Genomic DNA, 11,580 nt, shown 5'->3' with positions numbered 1-11,580 from the left:
TAGTTGATTTTTGAGGCCAGTTTATTTACTACCGCTCTACAGACTGATGCTATAGAAAAATAAAAACGAAATCACTTGTAAGGTGAAAGCCTGGCTGGGTTACCTCTGTGCTCTGAGCCTCTTGTCTTGTCCCACTCAATGCAGCTGAGAGGCTGGTTCCTGCAAGTCGTGCTCTGCTCCTCCTGAAACGTGTCCCTGGGCTTTTGTCTGCCAGTTCTGCTGCCAGCTGCCTCCTTGGTCGTGAGCGTCTGCTCTGCATGCTGCTGCTGGCACGCGTGGTTTTGTCCTGCTTCACCGTCCGCGCTCCTCTCCTGGCAGTGCAGCTGCGAGAGGGTGGCCGCGAGCATCTCCAGGAGTTTACCTGAGACACATCCCAGTTTTGTGATTTGGGAAGTCACCAGTGCAAGCTGAGCCTAAGATGGGACGTGTCATCCTTAAAATAACAAAAATCAAAATACCACGATTTGAAAAAGGGTTTGCAGGACTGGAGCTGAACTTAGCTGCAGGAAGACAGCGTGACACTTTTACCTTATGAATTAGCAGTAAACCTGCCTGCTTTCTGTTAACTAGGTACATTATTTATCAAATCGGCCGGAAACAACACTGTGCTGGTACAAGTCCGATACCTTCAGTTCATAATCTTGCTTCCTTATTTCCTCTGTAAGCACATTCTGTGTTTTAACCTTAGCCAACACATGTTGAAGTTGTGCGTGAACACTCATGGTATGGATTTTCCACCATCATTTAACTGTTAGTACAAGCGTAAGGTCCCTTATCCCTGGGGCAGCGTGTGTGCCTGGGGAGCCATGCCCTACTCCGGGCAGGTGCTACCCACAGCAGTGCGGCTTCAATTTCCAGCTCATGGTGTTTAACATACCGATAGATCTTACCTGGGCTGCAGCTGCCCATGGCTACCAGACTGGCCAGGAAACTGGCAAACATAAACCAGGATGGATAAAAAGGATAGTGATTGGTTTTAAAATTGCCGAGCAGGAACCTTTCTATTCAAATGGTGAATCTTGCTTTTCCTGGCTTCTTGTTTTCTTAGAGTTTTGCTCTAATTTTTTATAGCAAGTGGGACATGTTGATTTTACAGCTGCAAGTATTTTGCAGAATATTGTTGCTAGTCCTTCTGACAACTGAAACGATCCAATATTTTGGTAGACATTTATTTAAGTATGTGGCATAACTTTTAGATTTGAGGTCTTGTTTTTGTTTGTTTGCTACAAAATGGTGATTGATTTTGGTTTTTATTAAAAGATTATTTTGTGTTTTTGATTTCTGCCAATTGTATTTGGATGAAAAGTGGAATTCAGTTTTGTGTGGAAAACTGGCATCACAGTTCTTAGTCACAAAACCTCCTGAGCATGATGGGTATATTCTGTATTCAAACCCAATGCATCAGTATGCAAAGGAAGGCAATAATTTGTTGGTTTGTCTGTTAGCAGTGGTGATTCGGGTTTCTGCATGTGCCAGCCAGAAGCTTTCAAAATACCCTTGGATCTTCGTACAGGCTGAAGCCTCCCTGCCACTGCAACTGCTGAAAACCCCACTTGGTGTCTGGCTGCTGCTGAGACTTGTCTTCACGTCCATCAGCTTGAGAGTGCCCTTCCTCAACTGTTTTCTGTGTCGTGGTTTGGGGGAGTGAAAGCAGCCTTCTGTTCTCATCTGAATAAAAAGTATATTCTTTCACTGAAGCCAAGCCCAGCAGCAATCAAAACAAAATATTTTCTACACAATAAACAGAACTGCTGACAAATGGGATGATGTAAATGCCAGACATGCTTCATTTTAGAGACCGCTGTAAGGACAATGCCGCCCTGTCGGACTGAAGTATGGAACTTGAGCTGAGCAAGGCAGTCAAATATCCCTCTCCCTTCTTAACTGTATTTAAAAGCAGTAGCCTTTTAAAGGCATCAGCATTTGGGGAGGGACTTTTAAACAACTAAAAACATATAGTTAATTTAGCTCTATGGCAGTACAGTATAAACATCATCTGTTTTGGGCTTATTTTAGAGGAGGAGGCTTTGGGGGCAGGGGGAGGATCCCAATGCCTTACTTGTCTGGCCCCGCCCCTTATAAACTTCATTACCATTTAAGTAAGACTGAGGGTCTCAAGTGCCTTAATCATGTTCCTCACACCCATCACCTTATTGATGCTCTAAAAGAATTGATCAGTGTAGTTAACTTTCTCTAAACAGAGGGGTATGTATCAGGGATGGCAAGCCTGAAATCTAATGATGCACACTGAAATTTAAGTGTGGATTAATATTTACGATGATAATGCCTTGAAAGCCTAATGAATTTACCACCAGTATTTTCTGCTCATCAGCATCCTGACAGGAAGCGCCATTACCAATGGGCACCCCAGAGTCCTGGCGCAGAGTGGGTGTCAGGAATACAGTGGGAAACTGTTGTGGGCGGGTGGTCTAACTGTGCGGCTGGTGGTGGGCCACCAGGTCCTCTTAAATCCCGACAATAAGAAGGGGTAGGAAAGTAAACTATATCAGAGATGGGTTGTCTGTTTCTGAGCATGTAATGCAAGAGGCTGGAAAGCTGTAGGCAGTTTCTGGTGTAATGAAAAAAGGACGGAGCAAGTGTAGGTTAAGGCAAATGTGGCTGCACTAACATCTGCTACTTCACAGTTGTTTTTTTTTTTCCCCCCAAAGCTTATAAAAAAACCTTATAAATTGGGTTTGTGAGCCTGGCATGTCTATTAAAAGAAGAATAGTAGTTAATGGTGGTTTTGCCATTGTTTGTGATTCCCGTTTGGCAGCCATAATGGAAAGAGTTACCTTTTGCTGGCTCCTGAAAAGAAAGGGTGGCGGAGGTGAACGGGGACCGACCCCTCGGGCTGTGTGGGACCCTGCAGAGCCCGGGGTGAAGGGTGCTGGAGAGGAATGAGACACTGACGTCTGAACCATGGGTCCGTCTCTCTGCACTAGCTGTGTTTAACTTGCTGTGCATCTCCTCTCTGTCCTCAGGCATCCAGCACTGGCACCAGGATGAGCGTGGAAGCAAGCAGCAAGCCCCTGAAGGTGGGCTCCAGAGTTGAAGTCATCGGGAAAGGGCACCGCGGTACCGTGGCTTATGTCGGTGCCACTCTGTTTGCCACGGGAAAGTGGGTTGGTGTCATCCTGGATGAAGCAAAGGGCAAGAACGATGGGACTGTGCAGGGCAGGAAATATTTCACCTGTGAAGAAAACCACGGCATCTTTGTGCGGCAGTCACAGGTACGCTTCCCTCTGCTTGCTGGGCTTGTCTTGGGTATACGTGGCTCGCGGGTTGCTTGCTTAAATAGAGGAAAATAGCCCTTTGCACCCAGGTGGGGAGAGATAAAATAAGTTTCCTTTGCTTCCAGAGAGCACGGTGTTTCTGGGATTCTCCATCTTCCATCGTGCGAGGGAACAAAACAGCTCCAAACGCAGACAGAAGCCTTGCCCGGAGGCTGTGCTCCTGCCAGAGCTGTGGTTTGTTCCAGTCTGACACGCAGCTTCTCTGCACATTTCATTGTGTGTCTCAATTAGCCCAGTTTATGGGGTTATTGTGAAATATTTTCAGGTGAATTGGGTGAAAAAAGTTTGGTGAATTCCAGAGAGCATGGAATGGTTTTATTTTGCCTCCAAAATGAAGAGTAAAGTCTGCCCACTGTCTGCTGCCTCAGAGAGTTACTGGCTGCATCATCTGTAGCAGATAAAGTTTGGGACCAGTATCTGGTTGTTTACCTGGAAGTAAAGTCAGAATTTTAATTAAATCATGTTTACCTTAAGGTATATAGAATGTGTGACTTGGGTTTAGTTGTTGAGCTTTTGCTATTCATGTACCATAGGTAGGAACTAGGAGCTCGTTTATGTACAAACAAGTCTCTTCCATTTTAATTTCCTCTGTGTAATCTTCAAACAGCACAAGCGCAGCACAGTGACACTGCTCTTGAGTCCCACAGGTTGGTGTGCTCCAAGCCCGGTGTCACAGTGAGAGACGTTCAGCTCCTTTTCTCCTTCCCTGGCACAAAATGACTGGTTTAAGTTCCACCCTGTAGCATCTCAGCAGCAGAGTGCTGAGAGAGCTCCTTCCCACTTCCGCAGACCCTCCTGCTGCCCCACCAGACCTGGTGACTTGCTTCCAGGATGTTGGCAGTGGGCAACTGAGGAAGCTGAACACGAAATAAGGGATTTTAGGAGCAGAAGTCCTGGGGTGGATCCCAGCATCCTCTGTCCTGGCCATCAGAAGGGCCTTCAGGTCATGTGTGGTCAGAGGGTGCGGTAACGGTTCACTGATGAGAAGTGAATGTTCTCTGCTGGCTGTTTTGCTGAGACTCGTGGACCTGGCTTCCTTGCTCCATCGCTCAGCCTGGCCTGCCAGTTGGAAAAGTAAATAAGTAGTTTACAATTAAAAGTTTTGGTCTGCAGGACCAGGACGCGTGGCGCTCAGACCGGGTGGCTGGAGAGCAGCTCATCACACAGGGCAGTCTATTGGCAGGTCTCTACCCATCAAGCACTTTACGAAATCCCAGTGCTGGCAGACCAGGGGGAGATACGTGGGCAGTTACCGTGCTCCGGGTGTAGTGTGGCCCTCTGCACCCATCGGACGTCTGGTGACGTGCAGTGGTACACGTATGTCCTGTGGTGCTGGCGTGGGCAGGTCAGTGTTGCTGTGCTCGCCCGGGACCTTCAGAGGAGTTTCCATCTCATCTGCTGGCAACGGCAGGGTGGTGGTGCAAAGGTTCCTGTGTATGGCTTTGCACTGGGGTGTTTGGCGGTCAAACTGAAGGGTGCTCTGTAGTGTCTTCTCCTGGGACTCGAAAACTGCTCTGCTGCAGGAGCTGGCCCGAGGGAGCTGTATGCAGGAGGGCTGAGGCTTGTTCCAGGGTCCGACAACCACCCCTTGCTGTGCTTCCCCTTTCTTGCTCTGGTTTTGGAACGGTTGGGGTCTTTGTCTCACGTGTCCCCTGCTGAGCAACACACAGTTTGCTTAAAAATAAGCTGCTTTTCCATGGTGATGGTGAGTAGTTTGTCTCTGCCCGCTCTCCCCGGCAAAAGAGCAAATCCCTGGTGTGTGTGTGTGTGCGGAGATGTGCCAGTGCCAGTAGCGCTGACCGTCCCTCTGAAACCATGATGTGTGTGGAAAGGTGAACTTGATGAGCACAGGGGACCGCAGTCTTTGCGGAGCTTATCCGGCATGGATTGCAAATCGCAGCAATTCCTGCACCTGCCTCGTGCAGCAGCTGCCGAATCGGCGCAGGGCCATGGCTCTGTGCTCTCCAGCCTTTTTCTCAAGCTCTTATTGCAGAGCGCAGCTTCCCAGAGGGCTTCCAGCACCAGGGCTTAGTGAGCTGGTGAGTCAGCCTGCACCAAAACAGAAGCCCAGCAGAGGCGGTGGAGGAAGCTGCCCAGGGTGTGGGCGGCCGGTCACCTAAGTGACCATTACGATTTGGGCATTAATTTTTCAAGAACCAGGTTTAAGATATAAATGGAAAACAGCAGGATTCCCTTTCAGCGCAGTTAATGATCTGCTTGCGCTCTCCGCTCTAAATCTGGCTGCTGCTTCCTCCCATATTTCATTTCTAGGTCTCCCCAGCATAGTGGGTGGCTTTCCTGTGGTTACACATGGTGTCAGACACTGAATGTCAATAATAAATAATCTTTCTCAGGGGAAAAAAATTTATAAATGAGAAATGTTTTTCTCGTTGCTTATGAAGCAGATCACCTGCATCAATGGAAGCACATCTTGTTAAACACTTGTAAAGTGTTTTTAAGAATTTCCAACATTAAGTAGCTTTCTGTTCTCCCCTCCACTTAAAAACATATCTCAAAAAATGAGCACCAGTAATACCAGCATCAATAAAGCCTAGCAGTATTCTTAGCCTTTTAATTTATTGTGGAGTTTCAGCTTTAAAAATGTACTGGTGGGGAAATTTCAAAGATTTTAGTTTTTTTTTTCTCTGTTTCATGCAATCATCAAAGTAGATCCCACACAGGGATTTGATGTTGTGCTTTATCTATATAACAAGTGTACGGATCGAACCCATGCAATGCATCTGCTCCAGACCGCTGGAGTTACTGCCCACTGCAGGGGAGGTGTGCGTCCCAGCAACACCTCGCCGTGCTCTAAGGGAAGTAGAGAGCCAAAAGAACTGAAATAATCACTAAACCATTTCTCACTGTTGCGCCTGTGCTTGAAGCAGCATCCCACGGGGGAGCAGGGTGGGTATCTCTAGCTGAGAGGTGGTAGGGAGTTTCATGGTGGAGACTCTTAAGTGTGGTAGCTCTGGGGATGTTAATGTCTCCTGGCAGAGTGGCCGTCCCATAGCCGTGTCGCACTGTCCCCCTGAGAGCAGCCTACTCGGCATCCCGGCCAGCTGGAGCGGAGGGAAGCTGGCTGCGGGGGGGTTGGAGCTCGGTGGAGCCGTGATGGAGGCACTCGCTGCCTCGGGCTGCGGGACCGAGCCGGGGGTGTTTTAGCTTGCTGTGCGGAGGGTGGGTGCCGCGGAGGGGCTGTTGTCTCTCTGCTTCTGACCATCCCCTCCCTGCTTGTTTTCCAGTTAGCAGGGGGCTGGAGCACTCTTTCGAGCAGCTGTGTCAACATGGACAGGCGTTTCCAATGAAGTGTTTGCTCATTATCTTTTGGCAACCTTAACATTTTGCCTGCCTGGGACTTGTATTTGGGCTACTAATTTTGAACATGAGTATTCTTTTATGGTGTGTGGAAACATTATCCTTGATTTTGACCTCAAGTGGAGCTCCTTTTCTGCTCCTGCTTGGCATAGGAGCTCATCAGCTTAAATCTGCTGCAGCAGCACATCTGGTATGTTGTTGCACTTCTCCAGTCTAACCCAAAAGCAAGCCCTGTTCTGCTTCCTGCCACCTTCTTGTCATTACCCATCTCCCAGCAAGTCTGGTGTGGCCAGCTGAGTTGTACCTGGTGGGGAACCCTAAGACCACTCAAAATCCCACCCTCGCTTTGGATAAACTCCTGTGCATAACCTGGTGCAGCAGATCCCCTGGGATGCCATTTCCATAGTCCTTGGGTCTGGTTTTGTCATGCTGCTGTGTTTAGTGAAACGTGAAAATCTGCGCATTGCCAAGTCACTCCGAAGATCGGGTGCGCCTGGCTGTGTCAGATACCCACTTCCAGCAGGGTTCAAGGGGCACTTGCCTTGTCCTCACTTTTAAAACCGTGGTTTGAGTATTCTCAGCCTTGGTGCAGTTGTCATGATTTCTGTGGCATAATTTTGCTCAGTCTCCTTGCTTCTTTTAATTTAAGAATACATTCCTGGTACTTGGGCATCTTCCCAAAATAGAAGCTGTGACTGACAGGTTTACAGATTATTTTTATTTTTAAACTGAACTCCCAGGCTTAAGGTTGTCACAGAATGGATAGGGCAAATACCTGTCAGGAACAACTTGGGTAGTGTTGATCTTCTGAGATGAAGGGACGGTTCTCAAGAAGTGATCTAATCCTTTCCAGCCTTGTTTTCTATATTTATCAAGCAAAAATGTGTCCAAAAATAGTTAATAAAGAGAAAACCCTAAACCTTCAACCCTTAGATAGCTTAACAGGGCTCAAACCTGAAAGTATTCCTGTCTGTGCCTCCTAGGGTTCCCTAGAGAGCTGGGCAGCTTTCAGATTAAAAAAAACCCAAACCAAAACCCCTCTGTTGGCAGTGTTGCATTCTGAAATACTGAAGTTGCTCTGTTTCAGAGAAAAGCAGTTTTCCTTATGAAGAGAAAGAAGAGTTTTAAATCAACTTTTGCTAAGACAACACAAAAAGGCAAAAAAAGAGCTTTCTGTCAAGTGTCAGTAACTTGGAATAACTGTCAGACCAAGGTTCATGAACTGATTTCTGTGTAAAGTGATCATGGAACTGTTAAAGACGTTCTGGGCTGTCGAATCCTGAGTTTTGACTTTTTTTATGGCCTAGGTGAATGACCACATTCTGGATTTTTTTTGCTTGTTTGTTTGTTTGTTTGTTTTTTTGTAATAATAGTCGTTATACTTTTTCCAGATCCAGGTCTTTGAAGATGGAGCTGATACAACATCCCCAGAAACACCAGAATCTGCTGCCTTGAAAGTCCCCAAAAGAGGTACGGCTGGTCCGTTTTGCCCTGAAACCTCGTCTCTCCCTTGGTCTGGACCAGACAAGGTTCCACTCCCAAACAGGCGTTGGGGGTCCACACGCTGGGGAGGTGGATGCCAGCTGCTGAGGGGCGATAGCATGTATTCCAGGGCTCTGTCCCTGGTTTGGGTACGCACTCATCTCCCCCCGGCTCATCCACCTCTCCCATTGTCCTCTCTGCACGGTCCTACGTAGTCTTTGGGGATCACAGAAGGAAGCACTGTATGCAAAAGTTGTTCCAGGCAGTTCTGTCCTTACCATGAAAGTCTGTCTGGTGGGAAGCAAGTGGGAAATCCTTCCTGGAGGGGTAGGCACATGGAAGGAAGACTTGAACTGCTCTGGTGCTGTGAAATTGCAGCTTACAGGTCTCTAGCCCCTCCAGGCCATGCCTTATTCCCACCTCTTGGGCAGTGAATGCTTTCCGCTCTGCGTTCAGCTTTCCTTCCACTTTTTCCATTGTCAGGCGGCTCTGTAATAGCTCGCTTTGTTTGGTACTTTGACAGGCTTGCCTCCCTTTGAGGTCTGTTTTTGTTGAGTAATTATTTAGTGGTACACTTAGGGATCCTAGCAGCTTGCGGAAAAAGCTCTGATAGCTTCCTGTCCTGGACGCTCTGTCGGCAATGCGTGCCAAGCTGGGGATTTCTGGTGTGTGAAGCGTTTGTTGAACACATGCTTAACGGTTCAGAATAGGGTTCATTTTTTTGTTGTTTTTTCCCCTCTTCCGGCCAGTAGAAACTAAAATTCCCCTTTACTTGGCAAAACAAAATCTACCCTTCAGCTGTATAAAACATGTCCAAAGGCATCAGAAGGGGGTGATGATTAGCCCGAGAAGTGGGGTGTTCCCATAAGACATTAATCTTTGTCTGTCCCATGAGTGGAAGGGAAATTTGAATTGGCATTCATGTCCTTTGGCATTCTGCCTTCACCTTCTCCTGCAGGGAGCTCCAGGCTCCAACAGCTCACTGCCACTGCGGAGAGCTTGGGTTTGGTACAGCCCAGCCACTTTAATTCACCTCTGCTTTGGATCCTGCAATTAGCATGTGCAGCTGAACAGAGAAACATTTAAAGGAAGCCGGTTTAAACCCCCACCCCTGAATTAAATGCAAAAAAAATGGAAACTTTTCTGCTTAGTATATTAGTCTGAGTGTTTGGGTTTTTTTTTTCCAGAGTGCAAGAAAGCCCAGCCTTTCATGTGCAGCTTCTGCCTGTTCTTTGTATGTGCTTGATATTAATAGTCAATGAAAATATTCCTTAATGTTTGTATGGTCTTTTCACTCTTTCTCAATTCAGACTTTCCAGCTGAAAATTCAGTTTTCCTTGTTAGAATTCTGTACTCACTTAGGATAAGGAGCTTGTGTGGAGCCATGCAAGCGTTTTTTCCCTGATGCTCCTGTAGGTCTGAGCTTTCTGGATGTGTGTTGGTGGACATTGCCCCTTTGAGTGCTGAACCTGTGCAAAAGCCACAAGCCTTCCAGCGCTGGGAGTCTGCTGTTGTTTTTCTCATCCTGCAGTTATTAGGAGCTAGGGAGAAAAGACAAGGGCTCTTTAGACCCTCACTTAACGTCCTGAGAATTCAGTAGCAGCTGATGCTTCCTTGAGCCAGCAGACGGGAACGTAGAGACCAGAAATATGTTAACTACATAGAGACAGGGTAGCCTTGGAAAAAGCAACAAACCAAACCTCCGGGTTTAGCATGGCTCTTCAGCAAATGTTGCTGCCTTTTAATTTCACTACCTCTGTGTGTGTCTGTACGATGAATCTCTAAATCCTGTGCCATCTACCCCCTCATTATCTGGAAGTCTTTCCAAGGCTCTTATCTACACTGTCTACTGCAGAGTTGTCTCTGGTTCTTCTAAAACCTTTGTCTGGGGCAACCAGCAGTGACTGCAGCATCCAGAGGTGTACGGCTGCTTTCTCACAGCACACCGCTGTAGTATTTTCAGTACTGTCTCTCCTTTCTCAGTACATGCTGAGGTTTGTTGTTGCTGCCCAGCAGCATTCACTGAACTTCTACAGTGATGCTCTGGCCCCTTTTCGCCAGCTGCTGGTTCTTCCACTCAAATAGAGAAATGCGTAAAGCATAAGCAGTTCAGGTTACCCCTCCTGGTGTGCAGATCAGCATTGCTTCCTCTGCCTCTTGCTGCTCAGAGCCCGTTTCAGGGCAGGAGCCCGTAAACGCCATGCAGGAGGAGAAATGGTGCGTTTAGCTCAGGTTTGAAGGTTGCAAGATGGGTGTCACCAGCATTTTCCACTGCTGTCTGCAGGCAGCAGTGCGGCTGGCCTTGAGTACCACCAAGTGACACTCGTACTGTGGGAGGGGGCATTGCTTGCGAGGGTGGGATGCACACATGAGCTCCAGTCAGTGCTTGATGGTTGAACTGTTGAGCGAAGGGGCTGTGCCAGAGCAGCACTGGGTCGGGCCAGGCAGCAGGGGCATGGCGGGTAGACACTGGCCAGGTCTTGGGGGGCCAGCCCCTTGGGGTCCTGTGGCGGGAGGAGAAGGGAGCCCAGACACGCAGGCTCCGTGTTGGCAGGCTCGGTGTTGGCTGCGATGCGATGCTCGTTGGTGTTGGTAGGGATGCGGGCGCTGGGATATGGCTGCTTGCCAGGAGTTTCCATGGAAACGGCAGCGCCGGCTGCTGCAGTCTGACTGCGGTGGGTGATGCAGAGATTGCTCTTCCCGTAGGTCCAGCACCTTCCTCTCCCAGGCTAGCAGAGGTGTGAGGTACACGGTGGAGGCGGCTCCTATGTTTTTTTATGAGGCGCTTCTGCAGCGTTTGCTGTTGGGGTGATCAGTGTCACCGTTGGAAATATTAAACCCTGGTGGAATTGCAGCTGGGAGAGGAGGGGGGCAAGCAGCCCCCATGGCTGTGAGCTGCTCGTGGACCCCCCGCACATCCAGAAATGGAGCAAAGGATGTAATTTAGCCAAACCTGCAGTGGTTACCTGTGTCTCTGATGCACACAAGCCACGATTGTGCAATCTGGTTCCTCCACAGTCATGTCCGTGGCACTCACTGTGCTGTCCAACTGTGCACACCAATAATCCAGAGAACGAGGGAGAAATCCTGAATTTGGGGGTGGAGAGTTGCTTGAGCACTGGGGTTTAGCCCGCTGCTGACACCTGCCATCCTGCCATAACAGCCAGGCTCTGTAATGGGGTACTCCATCAGCCCTCTGTCAGGGTGATAAAATGGGAGCACCTTGTAACAGCCGGCACCCCACGAGTTCAGCGACCTGGGGAAGGCCAGCGGCTGAATTGTCGGTAGATGTTCCTGGTGGCCGCCTGTGCTGCAGGAGGTTTGCGCTCTGAGAAGTGGGAAGGACCAGTCTGCTGAGCTCGAGCCCTGTCAGGGCTGTGGGCTTGGGGCTGTGGGTGCCCCGCTCGGGGAGGTTCCCTGAGCTGAGATGGAGAGCAGAGGGAGCAGAGCTGCAGCTGGTCAGTTTGGGGGTTTTTCCGAGTGG

The 11,580-nt window shown here is 48.7% G+C and overlaps 1 protein-coding gene across 14 annotated transcripts in view; it reads left to right on the top strand.

Moving 5' to 3' along the window:
• DCTN1 (dynactin subunit 1) overlaps positions 1 to 11,580 on the top strand; it is an 86,298-nt gene that overhangs the window by 22,587 nt on the left and 52,131 nt on the right. For all 14 annotated transcript variants that reach the window (XM_041121853.1, XM_041121854.1, XM_041121851.1 and 11 more), the window contains exons 2-3: positions 2,985 to 3,233; positions 8,006 to 8,084. In XM_041121853.1, coding sequence (XP_040977787.1) covers positions 3,006 to 3,233; positions 8,006 to 8,084 — 307 coding nt within the window. In that variant the 5' untranslated portion in view covers positions 2,985 to 3,005. The remainder of the gene's footprint in view (positions 1 to 2,984; positions 3,234 to 8,005; positions 8,085 to 11,580) is intronic.

The sequence above is a fragment of the Aquila chrysaetos genome, unplaced genomic scaffold (genome assembly GCF_900496995.4).
Source record: "Aquila chrysaetos chrysaetos unplaced genomic scaffold, bAquChr1.4, whole genome shotgun sequence".
Taxonomy (NCBI): domain Eukaryota; kingdom Metazoa; phylum Chordata; class Aves; order Accipitriformes; family Accipitridae; genus Aquila; species Aquila chrysaetos.
Note: the sequence above shows the minus strand (reverse complement) of the source record. Positions and strands in the feature narration are given on the sequence as shown.